The 22,687-nt window shown below is 52.9% G+C and overlaps 1 protein-coding gene across 3 annotated transcripts in view; it reads left to right on the forward strand.

Annotated features, from left to right (window-relative positions):
* Slc22a23 (solute carrier family 22, member 23) overlaps positions 1 to 22,687 on the forward strand; it is a gene marked incomplete at its 5' end in the record, with an annotated part of 166,098 nt that continues 143,411 nt past the window's right edge. For all 3 annotated transcript variants that reach the window (XR_001236752.1, XR_001236751.1, XM_005398990.2), the window contains 1 exon segment: positions 1 to 533. Coding sequence is in view for 1 of the 3 variants with exons in the window: in XM_005398990.2 (XP_005399047.2) it covers positions 1 to 533 (533 nt within the window).

The following is a 22,687-nucleotide window of genomic DNA, read 5'->3' on the forward strand; positions in this document are numbered from 1 at the left end:
CGCCCCTCGGGGGGCGCGCGGAGATCCAGCCGCTGCCCCCGCTGCCTCCCGGCGCTGGCGGCGCGCACTCGGGCTGCTGTGCGTCCGCGGCCGCCCCGAGCCTCCTGTTGCTGGACTACGACGGGTCGGTGCTGCCCTTCCTCGGGGGCCTGGGCGGGGGCTACCAGCGGACCCTCGTGCTGCTCACCTGGATCCCGGCGCTGTTCATCGGCTTCAGCCAATTCTCGGACTCCTTCCTCCTGGACCAGCCCAACTTCTGGTGCCGCGGGGCCGGCAAAGGCTCCGAGCTGGCGGGGGCCACCGTGACTGGCCGGTGGGGCGACCTGGGCAACTGGACCACCCCCCCAAGCACCCCCTTCTCCACTGCCGCCTGGGGAGCCACGGGCAGCGGAAGCAACAGCAGCGGCGTGGACGGGGGCGACACGCCGCCCCTCTCATCCCCTCCGGACAAGGGGGACAACGCCTCCAACTGCGACTGCCACGCGTGGGACTACGGCATCCGCACCGGTCTCGTCCAGAACGTGGTCAGCAAGGTGAGGGCAGCGAGCAACCCCGTCCTTCGAGAGCCCTGTTCCCCGCTCTGTCGCCTCCACCCTCCCTCCCGCCCTCTCCTGCAAACGGAGGTTCCAGGCAGAGCCTTGGAGGGACCTGAAGTCCCCGGAGTGGCGCTAGTCTGTATGTACGTGCGTCCCATTCCGCATTGATTCCAACCCCTTCTGTCCCACAGTCAGATGGGTCACTTTGGCTGGAGCCGTGACGCTGCATCCTGCCTCCAAGGGGGCACCTTAGCTGTCCTAATCCACCCTCCAGCGCCTGTCCCAGTGCATTCTGGAAATAGCGCCCCTCCCCCATCCTGCTAGTGTCCCCCACACAGGCTGGACTGGTGCACCCAGAAGGTGAGGCCCTGTCCTGTCACCTGCCGACCCTGGAGGACTCACCTCACTCATGGTCTGCCGGCTGGAGCCAGGATCCTGGCTGTGTCCTCCCGAGCTAGCTGTCCCTACATCTCCCACAAAGAAGTATCCATCCCCGAAAAACAGCGTCCTGTTCTCACATGTTCCTCTTCCTGGCAGACCTCAGCCATCCCACACCGGGTTTGGACAGAGACCAAAGCCCACTAAAGAACAGAAGTTACAGGCAGAGGGCAAAGAGCTTTTAAAAATTCTCTTCCACTCCTGCAAGCCCTCCCAGCCCTCTGGTGATTAGTGCTCTCCAAAGACGCCTGACTTCTGACTTGGCCATCCCAGTGTTCCCACCAGTGTGTGCTCAGGACTTCAGTAAACACGCCAGGGTATAGGAAGGGTGCTGGGACTATTCCAGGGCCACAGCTGTTCTGTACAGCGGCTGCTTCAGCCCGAGGCATTGAGTGCGGGCAAGCTGTCCCCGGGCGTCCACTTTGCCCTCCGAGCCCCGGCCGCTTCCTTTGCAGAGCTCTTGCATCGGTGTGTGCAGCGGGTGTGTTGGTGAGAGATGCGTGTCGGCCTAAAAACAGACAGGCAGTGCTGCAAAACCGCTGCCCTCCGTGTCTGCGGTGTTCCGATTTCCTGCACGTAGGAGAGGTGGCATGCCAACCGGTCAGGTTATTTGTGAACTGATTTTTTGTGTCTTTTGCCCCTTCTGTCATTTTAAATAGTGCAGAGGGAATATCGACTTCCCCGCCCCCGACTCCTGGGCCATTCTGGGCAGTTTTCAGGGCTTTGTCCACATGTGAGAGTGGAATAGGCAGTTTATCACGGTCATGGTCGGTGTGCATGCACCGCCCCTCCCCCAGGCGTGTTGGTAAACAGTCGCAGCTCATGGATGTGTAAGACGAAACTCTTACATCATCGCGACCATTGTTTTAGTCTTGTACCAACCTGGCCAGAAATGCTGAGTCCTGTGGGAACTGGCTGCCGTGGCCGTCCCTGCTGCTCTGCTGGGGAATGGGAGACGCCTTCCAGCGGGGTTCCCCTCGCTTCCTCGCACCCACAGCCTCTCCTTTCCCAGGGTGTCCCTGTGACCGATTCCCATTCATAGGGGGCAGGAATATTTCTTTTTTGCTTAGCAGCATACAGAGATTGAGAACAATGCCTAAGTCGCCATGTGTATCTATCAGACTCAGGATCTGGCACCGTTTTCAAGTATTTTAAGCACCTTTCTGGAGCAGAGAGAGAAGAACGGATCAAAGGAGTATGGAGAGAGTGCTTGGTCCTGGGGTCACAAAAGGAGCAATTTGAAAGTGAGGAGTGTGTTACCTCAGCCGTGGGTACCAGGAAACAGCTACTCCTGCTCTGCCAGGCGTTGTGGGGAAGGAGAGCAAAAATAGTTCTTGAAAACAGACTATGTTGGAAAGCTGGGCAGTTTTTTAAATTAGCACCTAAGAGGGTCCCAGGTGATGTGTGGGTACTCTGGGGTTCTTCGACAAGTGGGGCTGCCTGCAGGGGACGCAGGCCTGGAACGACAGGAGGGGTGCGTTTTCTCACGAAGATGATAAAGGACATATTGATTTCCACGGACAAATGTGGATCTAAATAAAGGACTGTGCTTCCACAGTGTTCTATAACAAATGCTTTAAAGAGCTTTTCAAGCACATTTTGGCACTTTATCCGCTGCTGGCGGTGTGCACGGGACACTGTGTCAGGTGCACAGATGTGGGAAGAATTCTGTGATGGGTGTGGGAGTTCTGGGGGTCAGGCCCTGGCAGCCTTGTTGGCAGATAGAAGCAGAAGAGGAGGAAGGTTTTGCCTCTGTTGCTGGATGAAGTTCAAGGTCAGAGGAGTTGTGCTTGTCCCCTTTTCCCACTCTGAACCGTGCTTTGTCCCTTGCCAGTGAGCCATGGGCAGTGCCCTTATCCCTCAGCACAGATCTGTCGGGGGTGGACAAGATCAACCCTAGGTGTTAGATGGGGATGGGGAGATAGAAGATATGTCAGGTCCAGGACCCGCCCATGGGAGATGTGTCAGGTCCAGGGCCCGCCCTGCTCAGCTGTTGGTAGCACCCACACACCTGAAACCACCAGGCCAGTGGGAAGCCCAGGCTGCCGCGGGGAAAGGCTCTCAGAGCGCCCAGTCCTCTCTCCTCCTGCAGTGCAGCCCTGACACGTTCCCCAGCCCCAGCCCAAGCCCTTCTACTCATGGGAAGGGAGCGCTCCACCCCGGGCAGCCCATGCCATCCCTGATTGTGCTTCCTTGCAGAAAGTCATGTGTTTTTGTGAAGAAGACTCAGATTCTCTCGAGCCTATTGGTGCAGCTCATGCCCCAGAGTGATTGTTTTTTTCCTCATAGAATGTGTTTTTAATAATTTCTTTCCTGACTGAAAAATGCCCAACTTCAGCCACTCGGTACATGGCAAAATCAGCCACGCCGATTGAGTCTCTTAAGCACAGCTTCGAAACACAACCCAGCAGGCCCTGGAGTTCTACCCTATAGAGGGGACAGATGCTCGGATACCTGGCCTCCCCTAACAGAACCTACAGATGATGCCAGAGGGTGTTTTGTAGATGTGCCATACTCCTGGCAAGGTCCCCAAACCCACCGCATCCTTTCCGTGGGGTCGCCTGAAGGAGAGATTTCTCTGCCTAGGCACATGTAGCACTGACTTGGGTTTCATCTTCATTGTTTTGGGGAGTAAGTCTCTCCTGTTGGAATCTTTGTAATTTTCATTTTTTCCCCCTTGGACTTTGAGTTTTGTTATCTGTACCAGAATTTGCATGAGAAAACCTACAATACCTTCAAAGTAAATAATACTAACAATACCCCCTGTCTTCTGGGCAGCCTTTTACAGCTTTTGAAACATTTTATCATGAATCATTTCCTTTGATTAAGAGTAATTACCCAACGTCAGTCTTAACACAGGGCTGTATCACGGGTTATGAACCAGTGAACACGTGTTTGAATAGGCCAGGTGTTCAGCACAGCGGCCAGACATGCAGGTTGCCACCCCTGGGCAAGGGTGTCACCCTTGCCTCCTGAGCAGAGTCAGGCCCCTTGCCTCCGTCTCTAGAAAGCGGGTTTTGTGGGTCTGAGGACAGGTGGGTCCGGCCTCCTCACCACTTGGTTGCTTTCTTCCACTCAGCCTCAGGTCCCTGTTCTCAGATACTTCTGAGAGTTTTGCTTTTAAAAAGTTTAAAAATAACACCATGGGTTTAAATATGTTGTTTTTCATCATGTGCGTGGTTTATTCCATGTGGTTCAGAGTAAGTCCTAGTTGGTTTCTGACGCTTTCTTTTTCTTGAGTAATCTCTAGGATTTTGCCAGTAATTGATGCCAGCTCAGCTGCCCAAGGCCCATTTTGTTTGTACATTGGAAGTTTAGATTGTTTGTCCATCTGCGATCTTCTGGTTTTTCTGCTATCTTCATGAGGTTGCAGAGATTTCTGACCTTTATCCTGAAAGTTGCTTAATATGCTGGGAAGTAATTTGTATCCTTTTTCTAGCAGTTATTTAAAGTGACTTCAGTACAGTTTAATTAAGACTAAAAATAATTACTATCATTGCAATAGTAATATTTTTAAAAATAGCCCATAATTCTATTACCCTAGCCTAATAACTAGTTTTTGCTTTGGAAATGCTGTACACATGCACATATTTTTATATTTTTAATTAAAGTGTTCATGGAATCTGCCATGAAGCTATACCACATTAAAAGCATTTGTCCACATTCTCTGAAATATTTTCAGTGTTTGATAGTCTTGTGGATTTACTAAAATTTCTTGCAGTCTTTTCCTAATACTGGCCTCACTGCCCTTCAATTGCTTTGTCTGGCATATGTAACGCAACAGTGGACATCTTTTTTTTTTTTTTTTTTTGGTACCGGAAATTGAACTGACAACCTTGCACTTGCTAGGCAGGTGCAGTGCTGCTGAGCTACATCCCCAGCCCAACAGTGGACATCTTTATGTGGGACATCTTTTTAAAAAAATTTATGGACATCTTTTTTAAAAAATTTCTCAGAGCAGATAATGTGTGCATGGTTCAGAACACACACAGTAAAGGAACATTGCTCACCGCCTCTGCCTTCACTCCCCTTTTCAGAAGCAACTGTGGCTACCAGTTTCTTAGGTGTACTTTCCAAAATATTTTATTTACCTTTATGTGTTTTCTTTTTATAAACAGTAGCATACCGTATACATTATTCTTTGCTTTTTTCACTGATGACAGAGAGGGATGCATGTCAATATATGGAGAATGCAAAAAAAAAAGAGAGAGAATGCCTCATCCTTTTTTATGTCTGTGTAGTATTCCAGAGTCTGGGCCATAATTTATTTAGCTAGCCATCTACTAAGGAGACAGTGTGGTTGTTTCTAGTCTTTGCTGCTATATAGTCTATGCTAATATATAATCTATATGTTTATATGTAATATGTGTGCATATATATATATAAATACATATATTTATTTACATATAGTGTAATGAAATCCTGGCATGAATGAACATTTGCAGATGTGCAAGGTCTTAGAAGTGGAGGAGGATCAACATGGTCTGCACTTTTATTCTGATAGATGTCGTGCAAGTGTTCTCTATAGCAGCTTAGCTTTTTAGCAGTTTACACTTTCACCAGTAATTTGTGTGGTCCTCCTGTTCCCCATATCCTCCTTGACCCAGAAAATCATCAGACTTTTAAATGTTTGCCAGTTTAATATCTGGGAAATGAAACTGGGTTATTTTTCTAATTTGTGCTTCTCTTAGTATGAAGGTTAAACCATCTTGCAAATTTTTGAGCTTTTGGTATTTCCTTTTCTTTGTGCCGTCTCTTCATGTCTGTGTGTGTGTGTGTGTGTGTGTGTGTGTGTGTGTGTGTTGGGGAGTATTATTTATAGACACAATGTATGCTTAAAGTAAATGGATCATTTTGGGTGTTCGCAGCTTCTCTTTTGATTTTGTTTATGGTTTTTATGTCTTATGGAAACATTTGGTTTGCGTAGGGTCAAATGAATTAGTCTTTTCTGGTTTCTGATTGGATGTGAGATTTAGAGCTTCCATACTCCTGGATATTAGGGTGAGAAAATATCCCATGTTTTTCTTCTCATCTTCCATTACCTCTTTATTTTGGTGTGGAAGGTTTATGCTTGGTTTCTGCTGAGCTATGAGGACAAAGTGCTAGGAAGCGGGGTCACTGGTGTTGACCCGCCCGAAACATGTCACAAACATTTAACTGAGCAGCCGCCCCGAGAATGCAAAAGTCGGACACCGAGGAGCCGTGACTTCTTCTGCTGCCTCCTTTTGGAGGCAGCACTCTTCGTGGGCTGTGGGCCCTGCCTTTCCTCTTCATCTTTTTATTTTAAGCCCTTTTGGTGGTTACTGTTGGAGCTAGCTGCTTTAAAACTCTTTGTCATTAGCGTATTTTGCAAGTTGCAGTTCATTTGATTTTTAATGAAAGGGACAGCTGCATCAAAAGTTGGTGTCATTTAAAACCACGTTGGACTTTCTGAGCGCTAGTCCTGCTACGGCGCGGTCCGTGGTTGCCGGAGCCAGTTTGGCTGCTGGTGACTCTGAGCCACTGTGCACATCTGGGTCCAGCTGCGCGTTGAGTAGGCTCGTCTTGGCAGCTTGGACGGGGCGAGGAGGGGGTCTGTACCTCGGGGAAGCTGGCAGACACCAAGAACAGGCCTTGTACTTTTTTCAGAGAGCCAGTTGTTGAACATTTATCACACCAGTGAGTGTCACTCTGAGCTGCTCCTTTCTGTCCTTTTCTCCCCCAAATTTCCTTCTTTCCCTCTTTCCCCTCACAGGTCTCTGTGTGCTCTGCACTCTGTGCTCTGTGTTAGGCAGATAACGATAAGAGAAAATGGGCAGCTAAGTTTCCACAGACCTTGCAGATTAACACAGGAGGCACCCCGAGCCTAAGCGATCAAGTGATAATCTTTTAATTACAAGCTGAGTAAAGTGTGGAAAGAAAGGGAAATGAGAGGCTGGAATAAAAATTAAAAAAAAAAAAAAAACAATACCTAGGCCAGGCTGGAGCATGTGAGAAACTCACTCTCAAATGCAGGGTGGGTGTAGTGGGAGGGACAGGCAAGCACAAGGGTGTGTGTGTGCTTTCCATGGGGCAAACAGCATTTGCAAGGGCCCTGTGGCATGGGAACCCACGATAGCAGTTGACAAGGAAATGAGGAATGAGAACGGCTTATCAGCCCCGTGAAGAACTTTTCCTCTAATTTCAGAGCAAGGGAAAGCATTGCGGAGTGGTAGGCAAAATGGGTGACATGACCTGGTGAGAGTTATTCGTTTTGAGAAGATCTCTGCAGCTGCAGTGTGAACATTGGGTGGGGTGGGGTGTTTGGGGCGGACCAGGGAAAGCAGCTAGGCCTGCACCGGATGCGGACTTGGTATACCAGGGCTGGCAGTGCAGGCAGATACTCTCGGGCTCAGGGGACGTGCGTGCAGCCTGCCAAGGGGTGAAGGAGGGTGGGCGTGAGGGAAGAGGCCAGGGCCGAGCACTGCGCCTTCCCTGGAAGTCTTGAAGGTCTGCAGCCCCAGACTCTCAGAGGGATGGCAGTGAGGCTGCAAGACCAGGCCTGTGGGTGCTCTCACAGGGAGCAAGAAGTCACACTAGGAGCTTCAGGCCCAGACTAGACTTTGGGCAGCTCGGGGCCGGGTGAGGCGGCCTGAAACCCGTACCCCAGGCACTGATGGGGCACCCTAGTTCGTTGGAGCCTTCACACCCTGCTTCCACCCTCCTGCTCCAAGAGAGAGGGCGCTAATTAAATTCCCACAAGGGTGGAAGATCCACAAACGGGAAACGGCTAGAATGACCTCTGCTCACCAGCACTCCCTTTTCTAAATGCCTGTGCGAGGCAAGATTGTTCATGAAGAGACTTCGCTCCATATTATCTTCCCCTCCACACCGCTAGATTTACAGGAGACTGAGCTGAGGTCGCGGACTTGTCGCAAGCTACCAGCCTATATGAGAGTTCAAGTCCAGCTCTCATCACAGTCTGTCCCAGAGGCCACCAGCAGGACAGGGCCAAGAACGTGTGGTCCTGGGTGGATAGCTGGATTGGCCAACAGTCGGGGTGTGGTTATTCTTCGGCTGTGGGTGGGTGGGCTTCCCCTTCCCCAGACTCTCCTCCGGGAAGGTTAATCTCTGTGCCTTCTGCCTTTTTAGCCCCCTCCCCTGGCCTTCTGCCTCATTTGGGGGTGGGAAGGTTAAGACAGGGTCTCTGTATGTAATTCAGGCTGGCCTCGAGCTCTCAGTGACCTTCCAGCCTCAGCCCCCCACGTACTGGGATTACAGGTGTGTGCCACCATGCCTGGCCACCTTACTGCTCTTAAAACCAGGGGAGACACCAAGTAAGGTGGAAACCTGTCAGCCTCACTTACCTGTGTGAAGCCGCCTGCACATAAACTCTCGCCCCCAGGCTGCGCAGGACCTGCCTTCCCAGCTCTTCCTCACCACCCCTGCTCTTGTAGGGAACATCTCTGAGCTGGTGGTTCCATCTCCCTGGGACATCTTCCCCTCCACCCTTAAGCCCTTTCGTTCCTGTTTTCCCTTCATGCCAGAACCGAGCTGTCACTCATGATAACCTGGCTGGCGTAGTGTCTGTCCCCCATCCCAGAGGTCACCGGCCCCCAAGGTCAAGACTATGCATGTCTGAGCGCATCTGGACTCTGTACCACCAAGAGCTCAGGAGCGTGTGCGTTTGGCAGGCGTGGGCTTATCTCGGGTGCGTCCCTTCACCTGCTTCCTCCTTAGGGTGGGACAGGTGGAGAACACCTGGGCAGGGCCACCCTGGCCCTGGCACCTGACCAACAGGAGGCACCTGGGAAATCTGGGGCGTGTCCCCTCCCACTGGTGGGGTGAGGATGAGTCACCTGAGAAGCAGCGCTTGGGTGGAGGAGCTGATAGTTGCACCTGGAAGGGTGGTGGGTGATGTCTGTCCCTGGAGAACCCCGGGGACCTGTGTCCAGGGTGCCCTGAGGAGCCGGGAACCTCTAGGGGTTGTCTGGTTGACTTGTGGGGTTCTGATCTGAAACAGAACAGGCCACAGGGCTGAGAAGGCTCACAGAGAGCAGCAGGTCTGCCAGGAAGGGATGAGAGCGTGTGGATCTGCCGGGCACTGCCCTGACTCCGCGCAGCCCGTGGGTCAGAGATCTGAGTTCATGCCTCAGAGCAGAGAATGAACTAGAACATCCTTACAAGTCGGGCCTGGCTGTGCTGGGTGGAAACACAGATCAGAGGGTAGAACGGTAAAGAGCACTTGGTAACAGCAGAGAACAGAGCGCAGGCCTCAGGGAGAGGCGGTGGGGGAGGGGCCTGCCCAGGCAGTGCTGCCCTTCCCCAAGGTTCCCGAGTCGGAGCTGTGGCCACAGTGCTCTTTGGTCCAGGGTGGGAGGGTTCATCATCTGTTCTTTCCTTCGTTCAGAGTGGCCTTGGCTGCGGTCATTCCCAGGGAGGCACATCTGCCTCCAAGCAAGTGGCCCGGGATGAGTGGGGGCCTGTTTTCTAGGAAAGGGGTTGGGGGTTATGGACTGTGTAAAGCGGTTTCCTCTGAAATTAGCCATTGCTGTGGTAGAGCCCGCCAGCCCATTAATTTGCGTCTTTGGTTACAAGTAACCAGGCCCGGTTTCAAACGATGAACGGAATAGAAAAATGTATTGCAAAGATGTAGGCGGTGGGGCCTGCTCTCACAGAGCGGGGTGGGGTCTCCCAGAAGCCCCGCCTCTGCCGTCCCCCTCCTCCTCCTCCCCTCCCCTCCCCTCCTGATGCCCGCCCCCTCCCGCTCCTCCTCCTCCTCTCTTCAGGTCTCCCCTCAGCCTGTCCCCCGAAAGCCGCCTCAACTTCTCTTCCAGACTGGCTTTGTCTGGTGCTTTCATTTGCTGGGTTCCCGGCCAAGCAGCAACAGCCCGGAGGCCAGCCTCACTCTGTCCAGTTCCAGGTCTGCTGCCCACGGGCGCTGGGATGCGGAAGGCGGCTGCCAAAGCAGGGGTGTGCGTACCTGGCTCCCAGACCTCTTCAAACCATGGCACGGGGCATGAACCTGGCTTTTCCCCGCAGGGTGGAGAGGGTGGGGCCGACCTTGTTGGTAATTCCTTGAGAATAGTTGAGTATCAGTGTGGCAGCCATTAAATGCTTTAAACAGTGTGTCTCTTTCCTTCCCAGGCGCCCAGGGTCCAACTTACCTGGCCACTTAAGCTGAGTGTGGAATTGGCAGGAACACACCTCCCGAGGCTTCTTCTCTTGAAGTAATTAAAGCTGATCTTAGATATTAGCTCCCGGTCCCCTGGAGAGCCTGGGCAGGCACTGAAACAATTCTGCAAATTGTTACCTCCACCTCTGTCCCCCAGCCAGGACCTGCTACAATATTTGCCGGGCCTGGTGCCAGATGAAAGCACAGTGTCCTGGGGTCAAAGAGTACTGACAATTGCAAGGTGGTGACGGAGGGGCATAAGTCCAGTGTGGGGCCTTCTAAACACGGGGCCCTAGGGGCTGCCTGTGGTGACCCAAGCCTGCATCTGCCGTAAAGCCAGTTGCCACCACTTCGGGGCGAGGCGGGAGCCCCCTGAGCCTGTCTTTCCTGCTCTGTCTTCCTTGTTCCATTATATCTTCTCTGCCTTCGTTACTCCTCTGTGGCGCTTTGTGTCTTCTAGGTTTCTTATATACACAGGGAAAGCGCACCGTGGCAGGGTCTGCTTTTGCTAGAAAGCAGTGTCACAGAGCCCTGACCACTTTTGTTTTGGGTCTTCAGTAAGCCCAAAGGTGTCTGCCAGCACGAAGGAGCCGGCGTGCCGGCCGCAGCTGGAAAACACAGCTCTCAAGTCAAACAGTTTGCTTATCTGGACAGAACAGCAAATAGCTGAGTCATGGGGTTGTGCAGCGGAGAATGTGAAGTCACAGAAATGCTAGTTAAGTGTTAATCAGGCATTTTTTTAAAGCAAGGAAAAGGAGATCCAGCCTTTTACACGACACAATTCTACAAGCTAAAAGCCATGCTATATTTCTTAGTATTGTTGTAAACACGAGTGCAGAGGGAGAAGGTGCCGGCACCCAACAGCAGCAAGACTCCCAGGGGTCATATTGGATTCTGGATGGGCCGCGCAGCCTGCTTCGTAATTTGCACTTGGAGTGTTTCCTCCCAGATTAGATTACAGGCGGCTTTCGTGGGGTGCTGAAAAGATGCTTCACAAACTGGGACCCTTGACTGTCGCGTGCAGAGCAGTTTCACTGTTTGCACATGTGCACTGACTGGCACGGAGAGGAAGCACACACTTTTGGTCTTACGTTAATTCTTTTTAAAATTTTAATTCCGGCACCATATACCCAACATAAAGCTGACCGTCTCAGTCTGCAGTTCAGTGGTGTGAAGGACATTTATGTGGCTGTGCCACTGTCATCTCCATCCACACATCCCCAGAACTTTTTCATCAGTCTGTCCCCATTTAAACCCTAGCCCCCATTCCTCCACCCCCACCACACCCTGGCAATCACCCGTCTGCTTCTGTCTGTGAATTTAATGACTCCTCATCCTCAAGCTTCCTTTGTGTTGTAGTATGGGTGAGAATTTTCTTTCTCAGGGCCAAGTAATGTTCCATACCACATTCCTTTTATCCATCCGTCCAGAGATGGACACTCAGGCTGCCTCTGCTCCTTGGCTGCTGTGAACCTGGTCCCTGTCCTCCTTTTTAACAATGGTCCCGCAGGATCCCTCCACCCGACTCCTACCCTGTCCCAGGTGACTCTGCAGCTGCTTAGACAGCACCTGCTTCTGGTTCTTCTCCCAGAAGAACCCCCCACCCTGGATGTGTGACACAGACGGGTAGGAGATTTCCCTGCCCTGGAGGAGGAGCTCAGGTACAGCGGGGACAGTGAGTATACTCAGGATCCCATGATCCTGGTGGGTGGTAGAGCTGACAGGGGGCCAGGAGCTGAGACTTTGGTGTGCAGAGGTGATGTACCCCAGGAGGCAGTGCGGTGCGCTGGCTGGGAACAGGACAAAGCCAGGTGCAGAGAGGGCTGTGGAGCCCATGGCAACCCTGCAGGTGGACAGGGCTGTGACCAGAGGGCAGCATGGAGAAAGAGCCCTGAGGGGGCCCTGTGGATGTGGGGAGCCCTGTGGATGCGGCAGGGTTTTGGAAGTGGGGGGAGGCAAACACAACCCCCCTGCACTGCACAGGATCCCAGCAAACAAGGAGTGCCCTGAGGGCTGCACAGGGAAATGACAGAGTGAGACTCTAGGACTGGAGGAGAGACAGGAGCGAAGCTGTCCCTCCCCAACCCCTCTTCTGTCCACCCGAGACTGTCTGCTGCTGCCTCCTCTCCCACATCTGCAGGGTGGGCAGCTTGGGACAGGGACGCACTTCCTCGCACTTGCAGAGCCTGTAGGAGCTGGTCTCTCCTGGGTCCCGCCCCTTGGCTTCCAGAGGCGCCTTCTCCCTGTGTCTTCACAGTGTCTTCTTACTGTGTGCGTCTGCATCCTGATGGCCTCTTTCCCTCCTCTTTCTCTTCTTTCTCTTCCCCCTCCACTTCCTTCCCTCCCCTCCTGTCAGTACTGGGGACTAAACCCAAGGCCTGGCATCTGCCAAGCCCACCCTCTACCGCTGTGCCATACCCAGCCCATCTCTCCTAAACTGGTCATCGGGCAGAGCCCACCCTTGTGGCCTCAGTTTAGTTTCATCACCTCATTAAAGGCCTTGTCTGCAAACGCAGCCACATTCCAAACTCCTAGGTCAGAGCTTCAACATGAGAGTTGGGGGACACTTCGTCCCTCCATGGGGCAGGCCTGGTGTGCATCTGCAACCTGCCTGTTCCCTAGGAAGCCAGACCTGTGTTGGCTCCCTGCTAGGTTCCCTGTCAACTCCAGCCTTGCCCAGCCCTGACCCAAGCCCCAGCTCTTCATAGCTCCTCTGCTTCCCGTCCTCCGAGGGGTACCCCGCCTTTGGGACTGAGCTGCGTCTGTCCATGGGCTTTCAGCGCCCTGCCTGTGTCTTCGCCTCTGTCCCCGCTGGAGCCCTGAGTTCCTGCTGCTGGTCCATTTCCCACACCGTGCAGTGCCTTTGCACCCCCTGTGCTCTCAGCCTGGATCCCGTCCCTCCTCCACATCTGTCACCTCCCTCAGGCCTGCTCGGCTCCCTGTCCCTTCACTCCCCTCCCCACCTGGTCTTGACCCTTGGGCCCTCAGCGGCTGAGCCAGACGGGTGCTCTGGAAAGACATTCTGAGTGGCGCCGGTGAGGTGGTAGGGGCTGTGGCTCTCATGGAGTGAGGGTGACCCAACTAGAAGGAAGCAGAGAGGCACGTAAGTCAGCTTAAACCTCAATCGGAAATTCATTCGGCTCTTGCAGACCAGGAAGTGACGTCATTTATCTGAACCCACCACTCAGCAGCCTGGAGCTCGTGCTGGGCCGTAGGGTGGGCAGTGTGCGGACAGTAGGCTGCTGTTTTCGGAGCTTGAGGTCGCACCGACTTTTCTTAGAATGAACTGTGCTGAGTCTAGAGATGGACACTTATGAAAATGCCCATGGGACACTGGTATCAATGCTTTAAAAAAGCCCTCTGTATGATTTTACCCCTGGGGCACTTGACAGTGTCTGGAGGAGTTGTTGTTGTCGCTTCTGGCGGGAGGGGAGCTGCTAGCTGGAAGAAAAGGCCAAGAGTGCTGCTAACCCCCCTCAGCAACAGGACAGAGTGGGAGTCCAGCCTCAGAGTCCCAGCAGGGGAACTTCTGGCCTAGGCTGTGCAGAGGTGGGCTGCTGCCTGACCACACCCAGGTGAGGGCAGGACTGCAGGGCACTGAGTCAGCATGGCCTTTCTACCCATGCTAGGGAGCATAGCAGCCAGGTGAGCAGCTGCAAATGGAGGGAGGGAGGGAGGAAAGAAGGAAGGAAGGGAGGGAGGGAGGGAGGGAGAGAAGGAAGGAGGAAGGGAGGAAGGAAAGAAGGAAGGAAGGAAGGAAGGAAGGGGGCAGAACCCTGCCCAGAGCGATCTCACAGCAGCCCCAGCTCCTCACCCCATGAAGGGAAGGGAAGGAGCTGAGTTCGCTAACGGTATAAACTGAGCTCAGCAGTGTGGTTAGCTTACTGAGGGCAGCACATTCGGAAAATCAGCCTTCACCTATTTTTTTGTATGAATGAAAGTTGCTGTTGACCGAGCCACAGTTCCTTGGAACAGGCTCAGCACACGTTCTTCCCGGTGCCCCACCCCTGCTCTCCAAGGCCTCTTGAAAATGGGTCCTTTGAACCTCTGCTTACAGCAAGCTAATTACTGGGAAAGGGGACATTTAAGTAAAAGGGATTTGTTTTCAAAGCGTTGCATTCAGATGTGCCTTGTCCACGATGAATCCCCGGGAGGTGGCTTTCTGGGGCTGCCAGCATCAGGAAATGGGATCTCTCCCGAGGGACACAAAGGACACAGCCCAGAGCCACACACAAGCATGGGTGACATCTGCTGAACAGCGCAAAGGGGCTGACTTCCGGGGGAGAGCTAGAGTGACAGCTCCTTCCTGGCCCGCTCTGAAAGTGTGTTGGATACATATTAACAGGGTCTGCTGCTCAGGAACCCTCCGTGAACCAGACCTCCCTTCCCCAGGGGTCCAGAGAACTCCATCCAAGTGGGATCTGTCTGTCCCGTCCACCCCTCCCCCCCGCCCTGTCTGTCTCTGGACTTGGTAGCATTATATTCTGTTCCGAGTGCTTGTCCTTGTCGGCGTTCCCAGTAAAAGACTGTCAGTGGCTGCGGAAGGTCCTCTCTATGTCCTGCGCAGAGCACCGCATCCAAGCTCCCAGAGCTACTTCCTCGCAGTCCCTGGAGTGCCTGCCCAGTGGATGTGGATGAAATGCTCCGAGGGGAGGCGTTTTCCCTGGGGCCCAGCTACGGTTCGGTGTTCTGGAGACCCACTGTGCTGTGAATCATCAGCTCTTAAGTTTGAGGGGAGGAGTTTTTTTATTATTTTATTTTACTAGGAAATTTATTTTCAGGCTTTTTCTGGGAAGTGCAGTAAGATGCAGCTTATCAAAAAAAGACATCACCAAGGCTAGGAGTGTGGATTTCTTTTGTTCTTTTGTGTCTGCTGATAATGCAGTTGAACTGAATTTAGTTGTGATTTAAGTGTAAGCAGTGACCTCCCTATTTAATTTATTTCTCATCTGCTGCCCTGTCAGTCCCCCTTTATTACTCCGGTTCTCTTCGCACAGTTTTGGGTAAGTGACCGAGGGCCGGGTATGAGTCTGGAATAACTGGAACGTGAGCCCTGTGATGGGAAGAGGAGGAGGAGGCTCTTGTTTCAATTGAGAGGAGAGAGCGGCGCAAACTTGTGATGGGTTTGGAGCCTAGGGGGCAGGTACAGTGCTGCCTGTTACTTGTAGCAGAAAACCCCAAGTCAAACCGAGTTTAGCAAAACACAGAAGTCGGAGAGGACGTTTCTGGAAGCCTAGAGAAGGGCCGGTGTAGAGGTGGGCTCTGATCCCTGTTCAGTCTCCTAGGTTCCTTCTCACGCTCTGTCAGCTGGCTGGGGCTGCAACACGGACACCACAGGCTGGGCACTCAGACAGTGGACATCTGCCATGGCACAGTTCCGGAGGTGGGTCAGAGGGCAGGATGGAGATGTCGGCAGGGCTGGCTCCTCTGTTTTCTGGAGAAGGCATCTTCTCCCTGTCCTCGCCTGGTCTCTCTGTGTATCCCTGACCTCCTCTTCCAGGCCACCAGTCACACTGGACTAGGCCCAGCCTAGCGACATCCTTCAACCTCAGTACCACCTTAATGATGGTCTCCAAATACAGCCACATTCTAGGCACTGGACATTAGACTCCGTCATGTTTGTTTTGTGTTTTTGAGCCAGTGTCTCACAGTGTAATCCAGGTTGGCCTTGAACTCACTGTATAGCCCAGGATGGCCTCAAACTCAGCATTGTCCTGCCTGGGCTTCAGAACTGCTAGGTGTACAGGGCTATACTGGTAACCCTGGTCCGGCATGTCTGGTGGGGCCAGGGCCACAGTTCAACCCACAGCAGAGCCTTTTCAGGAAGAAGAGAGAAGGATGGCGTCACTGACCTTCCAGAATCATTCCAGGAAGCAGGCTTGCCGCCAGTCGGCTGTGTGGTGCAGTCACCCGCACGCAGGTGGAGGGGGCCTCGGGACTTCATGGGAGCAGCTGTAGTGGGTGGGATCCAGGTGGCGGCAGAGGACAGGTGAACCAAGGGGGACACATCCTGCTGTACAGGGTGGGGCCCGTGTGCCCTGAGTGCAGGAGGAGGAAGAGAGGGTCAGGGCTGAGTATTTTAGGGGCATCACCGCTGGTCCCCACACACCCCCAAAATGGGCCTGTCTGTGGCTGACCCGTGAGGGACCTGGAGCTCCGAGTGATGACCAAGAAGTCTGGAAGGATAAAGCGCTGCCTCTCTCCCTGCCCCTGGCACCATGAGCAGTGTCTTCCTCAGAGAGTAGTTGTATATAATTTTTCTTCAGCACTGGGGATTGAACCCAAAGCCTTTGCACTGAGCTATATATTCAGCCCTCCTTTTCAAAAGTATGGTATTTTGAGACATGGTCTCCATAAATCACTAAGTTGTGCAGGCTGGACTCTAACTTGAAGTCCTCCTGCCTCAGCCTCCAGAGTGCTGGGATTACAAGTGTGCCCCCTGCCCCTGATTCTTGCTTGCTTTTGGTACAGCAGTGTGGGCTACAGCAGTGTTTGGAACCGACAGCGAGCCCCTCAGCAGGTTTGGCCAGCCTCTCGGGCCTTGAAATAGCATCTCTGTGAGTTGTTCCCACCCTGGCCTAGAGCCCTGCTTCCTAAGTGGAAGGAAAAAGAACAGACATCTCGGTCCATGGAGAACCCAGTTGTGGGGCCCATTGTTCGGCGTGGGCTCTGGCCTCGGCCTCTCCCCTGCTCTTCCGGATGTGGAAAAACTCTGAGGCGCCGCCGTCCACTGGGATTTCCCAGGTGTTCCAGACGGAGGTAACTTTCCGCAGAGGGAACTGGGAGGGTGTGAAGTGTAGAGCCGTGGATTTGGACTCAGATACAAGCCTGTAGCCACCACCTCAGTGTAGGTGAATTCCTCCTGCTCATCTCCTGCCTGCCCTTCCCTAGGGCCACCCCTGCCTTAGCCTCTAGCCCAGAGCTGCCTCCACCTGAGTGCATCAGGTAGGGAGTTGAGGGTCAGCATTCCGTGGAGGGGCCCGTGGCCCTGCGCACCTCGGTGACTACCTCTCTGTGCTGGCGACAAGGCAGCCCCCTCTGTATCCAAGGAAACCGGTTCCAGGATCCCCACAGACACTGAAATCTGAGGGCGCTCAAGTCCCTGCTGTAAAGTGGTTTCCGTTTGGCCTCAGCCTGGGACCCCGTTCCACGCTGTCCCTCTAAGCCGTCTCTGGGTCCCTCAGTACACCACAGATGTGTGAAGCTGTGTGAGGAGTCTGCACCCTGTGCTGCGGGAGTAAACGGGAGGGAGGCTGTGGTTCACCTTCACTCCAACACAGATTTTTCTCTTAATACTTTCCATTGTTATTATCTCCATTAGTATTATTTTCTCTTAATATTTTCCAAGGGTGCATGGCCATGAAGGCCACCACATTCTGCTGCCCGTGTCTGCCGCGTGGTGCTCCTGTCCCCACCTGCTGCTGGGGGACCCTCTGCACAAAATCCCAGGCCACACGGTCACTGCACCTGCCACCACATGGCCCACATCAGGTGTGAAGAGGCGCGCCACTGTGCTGGTCAGGAAGCCCGCCTGGAGAAGTGGGGGCATGGACATGGCTGGCCTTCTGCTTCCTGGCTTCCAGAGCGCTCTCCTTTCAGCTCCTTACAAGCTGTTTGACACCTGACCAAACCTAGGAATGTCCCCTAGGCCTCCTAAAGTAGCCCTTTTTTAAATCAGACTTTCCTCTCTGAAGCTTACTTACATCTGGACAACCGATCCTAGCTAAGAGATGGAAGCAGTTCACACTGTAACTGGTGGCGCGGGGCAACCCCGTTCTTTCTGCATTGTCCATCCGTTAACTCCACCGCTGGTCTGCGGCCTGCAGATTCCCAGTTCACATGGAGGTGCTGCGTTCTGGAAGGCTGCACCTTTACCGGTCAGCACTTCCATGTCCCTCTCGGTCACTCTCTTCCTTCGTCTTCCTCTGAGTCAGGAACTTGGTCCCTTTCTGAAAGGCTGTGATCTCTGATCTGGTATTTCCAACAGTAACAGCATCCACCAAAAACCCCAAATAAGATTGGATTGGCTTTGGCTTTGCTTTAGGGTATGTTGGGGATGGAATCAGGCCTCGTGCATGCTGACCGCGTGCCCCAGCATGGAGCTACACCCTGCGTCCCTCACTGCATTTCAGTGCTTCGCCTCTAACGCGGTGGGGGTGTGCTCCGCTCTAACGCCCCCCAGCCCTGTCCCAGATCAGCGCCCTGCCCAGCCCCCCTTCTGAACCCTCACACAGGCTGTGCTTTGCCAGCAGTACTCGTGCTTTCCCCAGCCTGGAGGAGCCGCTCTGGGGTGTGCTCACAATCCACATGTACTGTAGCAACTGTTGCAGCATTGCCTTCCTCAGCGGCGTCTTTTCATAGTCTTGCTCCATTTGCTGCACCTGAACTCTGAGCTCTGGCGAGCAAGGGCAAGGCTTTCTGCACGGTTGCTGCCCAAGGGTCCGGTACTCGGCAGATGACTAACGTGTGCTCATCGAATTCTGCCGGTGCATTGGTCTGCAGCACCGTGAAGCCTCCAGGGCCTGGCTGGGTGCTGGGGAGTGACACAAAGGGAGGAAGCTCGGGGTGACTGCCCGGACTGGAGTGCAAGGTTGAGGGAGGTCGAGGCCTGGGCAGGATGGTCTGCCCACTCTTCCTTTTGCTGGGCAGCGCCTTCCACCCTCCCACCCATAGGTGACCCTGAGGACAAAGGGCACCTTGCTGCCACAGGGGGATTTCTGCAGAGAAGATGCTGTCTGGAGAGGTCTGGATCCTGGAAGCTGCTTAGAATGTGATCCCTGAGGCTGAGAATGGGCTGGGAGGCAGCAGGGTCTCAGATCCCTTTTGGGGAGCTTCTCTGCAAGACCATGCATCTATGTTGAAGTTAATCAGGGCACCAACTCACCTACTTCCTGAAGAGCTGCTTTCTTAAGAACTTATACATTATGGTGAAATACATAAAATTTATCGTGAAATTTATCACTTTAATCAGTTTTAATTCTACAGTTCATTGCCTTTGAGCATGTCCCCTGTGCTTTTGCCTGGCATAACATGTGCAAGGCTTTCCTGCTTTTTAAAGGCTGAGTAATATTCCATTGCATGGATAGACCACCTTGAGTTTATCCATTCTTCTGTGCATGGACATGTGTGTTGTCTCTGCATTTTAGCTATTGTGACTAATGCTGCCATGGGTGGGCGTGCAGATAGCTTTCTGTGCTCCAATTTTTGCTTCATGGGGACACAGACTATTTTTAAAAGGCAAGGTGGGGTAAGTAATTGCCTTCACAGCACATAACCACCACTAGACCTGGGCTGATGGGGTGATTTTCCTTCTGCGAAAGAGTTAGGGATGCACTGAACAGTTGTGTTTCTTCTTGAGGAGGTGGAATCTTGCAGTCGATTGTTTTATGTTGCACTGGACCTTTCCATAGATCACCTCCTAAGAGAATGTTTGTCCATCTCTTCCCAACTAGCAGTTGTAGTCTCTGTGTAAGACAGAGAAGAGCTATCATTATTATTTTCCTGATCGAGGATAGAAAGCCCCCCGTCTGGCTGGTCTGAGCATCTTTCCGCTCGCACGAGTGCCCCTTCTCTAACGCTCATGTGGGTTGTCAAGGGAAACAGGGTCATTTTCTCCCAGAGTTCCCATGTATTAAATTTGCACTGTTCATATACAGTTTGGGGTCATAAAGGGAAAACGTAGACCTGGCAACGTCTCTCCTGTTCTGTAGCCCAGACATATCCCCTTGGCAGTGTGTGTAGGGAAAGTTTCCAGGGCGAAATATGTTTGGAAACTGCATCATGAAGATCTCCCCCTTATAGGACTCATGATGCACATTAACCTGTTAAAGGCTCTGAGAAGCCCTGCAAAGGACTTTATTTAATTTAATGAATTAAGTAAATTCCCCTCCGTCTTTCCTGGTGCTAGAGATGGAGCCCAGGACCTTGCCGGAGGTGAAGCACCTGCTCTACACTGAGCTGCCCCCAGCCCTGGTTTCCTTTCTCGATGAGCGCCTGTGGGTGCTCTTTCAGGCATGCTGCCTCCAGTGCGCGCCTCAGTCTCTTAGAAGCGAATGCACCTTACCCATGGAGCCATACAGGGAGGAGTCACTGTGGGAAGGGGTCTCCTGTGCATCATTCACTTTACCTTTTCGTCTTGTCTTTTGTTTCCTCTTGCCTCTGAGTGAGGACAGAAAGCGAAGTGGGGAGTGTTGCGGCGGCCCCCTGGTTGCCCTGTGCCGTGCCGCTCTGTGGCATGGGTAGAGAGTAAGAGTAGAGTGTTGCAAGGGCGGGGATGGCCTTCAGGTGTCCTGGTTTGTCAAGCAGGGCAAAGCCCATGACACCCCAAATGCTGGCTCGAGCTATTCTGTATCACAGCAGGAGACCTTCTCATGGTCCTCTCTGGAGTGCCACCTGCGTTCACAACCTCCAAGCCCTGTAATCCCAAATCCACTAGCAGCAGGACGCGCTCTCCAGAGTTGTCCATGGTGGTGGGGGCTAAAGATATCCAAGAAGCAAAGTCGGGGAACCAGTTAGAGACTGCAGTGCAGGCCGCATGTGGTCAAATTTGCAGCTACTTCTGCTTGAGAAGGTCCCCATCCCAGGACCCCTTTTGCTGAGGTTCCAGTTGTTGCCCTTGTGTTCTGCCCCTTCTGGCTGGCGGGGTACACAGGGTACACCTCCTGTGGGATGGGTGCGGGGAGCCAGCAGCAAGCTTCAGGGAGGTGGTCACAGCTTTTGCTGCAGGATGCCCTGGGGTTTTATCTGAGGAGAAACCTGGGAGAAATGCCTCTGGTTCACTTGTGCCTGAGACACTAAGGTACCGCCCATGCGGAGGAGAGGAGCCCTTCTCCCTGGCCCTACCAGACCAAGGCCGCCCTTCTTCTTCTCCTGCCCCAAGGGCTGCACCCGAAGGTTCCAGCCCTAACTGAACCGCGGGCCAGCTGGGAGCCACGCTGCACAGCCCCCTTCTGCTGTCACTGCCAGCTCAGCATGGTGTGGTAGGAGGTTATAGTTCAAGGGAGAGACAGACAGAAACATTCTTGGGGTATTCGGGTGTGGTCAGGTTTTGAGAGTCACCTGCTTTTTTCATTTTGGTGGGAGAAGCAGCATAGCTCACAAAGGATTGCAGGCGGTGCTGGGAAGGAGGCCATGTCGTGCCCTGTTCTCGGGTGCTGCTAAGGAGGTCGGCGTGAAGGACGTCGCGTCCTGAAGGATGTCAACAGCCCCGTCTGGAACGAGCGCGCTCTCCTTCCAGGCCCAGACCAGCTGTGAGTCCAGCTGTTCCCTGGAAGGGTATTTTTTACACTCGCCTCTCCGGCTTTCTATTCTGGTCCTGGCTGAGCACGTAGGACGCAGAATAGTAAAACCCCTTAATTTGGATCAGTTAGGGGTGAGGCTCCCATGAATAACTGAGCCTCAGAATCAAAGGCCTCTTTGAAGTCCTTTTATTGCCCTCAGATTCAAATGTTACTCACCAACAGACAAAGCCTCTAAGGGCCTTCCTAACTGACAAGCACAATTAATGAGTAATAATCAGCTCTGTGGGTTACCGCGCGGGGCACATGCTCAACATAATTCTTACCTCTCCTAACGGCTGTAGGTTGTAGATGTTGTGCCTCCTACATTGTAGATGTCCAAACGGAGCCCCACAGCATGAAGGTACTTGCCTGGGGTCACCTGCTGTCATGCAGCGCTGAGGTTGGGACTGTGGTTCATCAGGCTCACAGTCCACGTTCTCACTGGGAGTCCCGGCCACCCGTGAGGGTCACATTCAAGCCCTGGGCTCAGACCACATTGTTCATAGCCTCCGAGTTCCATGCCTCCTGGGTTGTGTTCCCTGTGTAACCAGCCCAAGTATAACAAAGTCAAAACAAACTGGTAAACATTTGAAAAACCATGCTGCACTGTTACAGTCTGACAGTTTATTAAATTGAGTAATTTAGGGGCAAGTACGGGCTGAGTGCAGACTCCGGTTTTATGCCCCTGGATTTTTGCAGGTTAGCATTGGCTGTCTTCGTCATGGAAAAACTAGTTTAGCGTCTCAGGTACTCTGACTCATATATTATAAAAAAGGTGACTGATTTGGCAGGAAGCCTAAGAGTTGGTCTTAATTAAAATGTTGGGTTTTCTTTTTTAAAAATCCTTCAGTGGTGTAAGGCTTTTGGACTTGAGTGAAGATGTAGTGATCAGCTGACCATTCGGTTAGGAGTTGTCCAGGCCCCGTGGTATGGACGTGTGAGTGTGCTGAGAGAGCCATGCCCCCGGGTGTGCCGGGTCAGCTTGTTAGAAAATGACATTTTCCACAGCGGCCTGGTGTAGCGTGACTGCAACTGGAGAGACCCAGTCTCCGCTGTCTGGCGTGGCGACAGCTTCTATATTCTGAGCAAGCCACTCTACCCATCTGGGCTTCCTTTCTCTCCTGGTTAAATGAGGAGATTGACCATGACTTTGCCCAGCAGTGTAATGCCAAAAGTTCTGTGAAAGATAAGACAGGCTGAGTATCCTGTATCTGAAATACTTGGGCTTTGGGTTTGGGACCTTGAAATATTTGCATATACATGAGATAAATTGGGATGAAACTAAAAGCTAAGTTCATTTG

The sequence above is a fragment of the Chinchilla lanigera genome, unplaced genomic scaffold, assembly GCF_000276665.1.
Source record: "Chinchilla lanigera isolate Chin_1 unplaced genomic scaffold, ChiLan1.0 scaffold00064, whole genome shotgun sequence".
Lineage (NCBI taxonomy): Eukaryota > Metazoa > Chordata > Mammalia > Rodentia > Chinchillidae > Chinchilla > Chinchilla lanigera.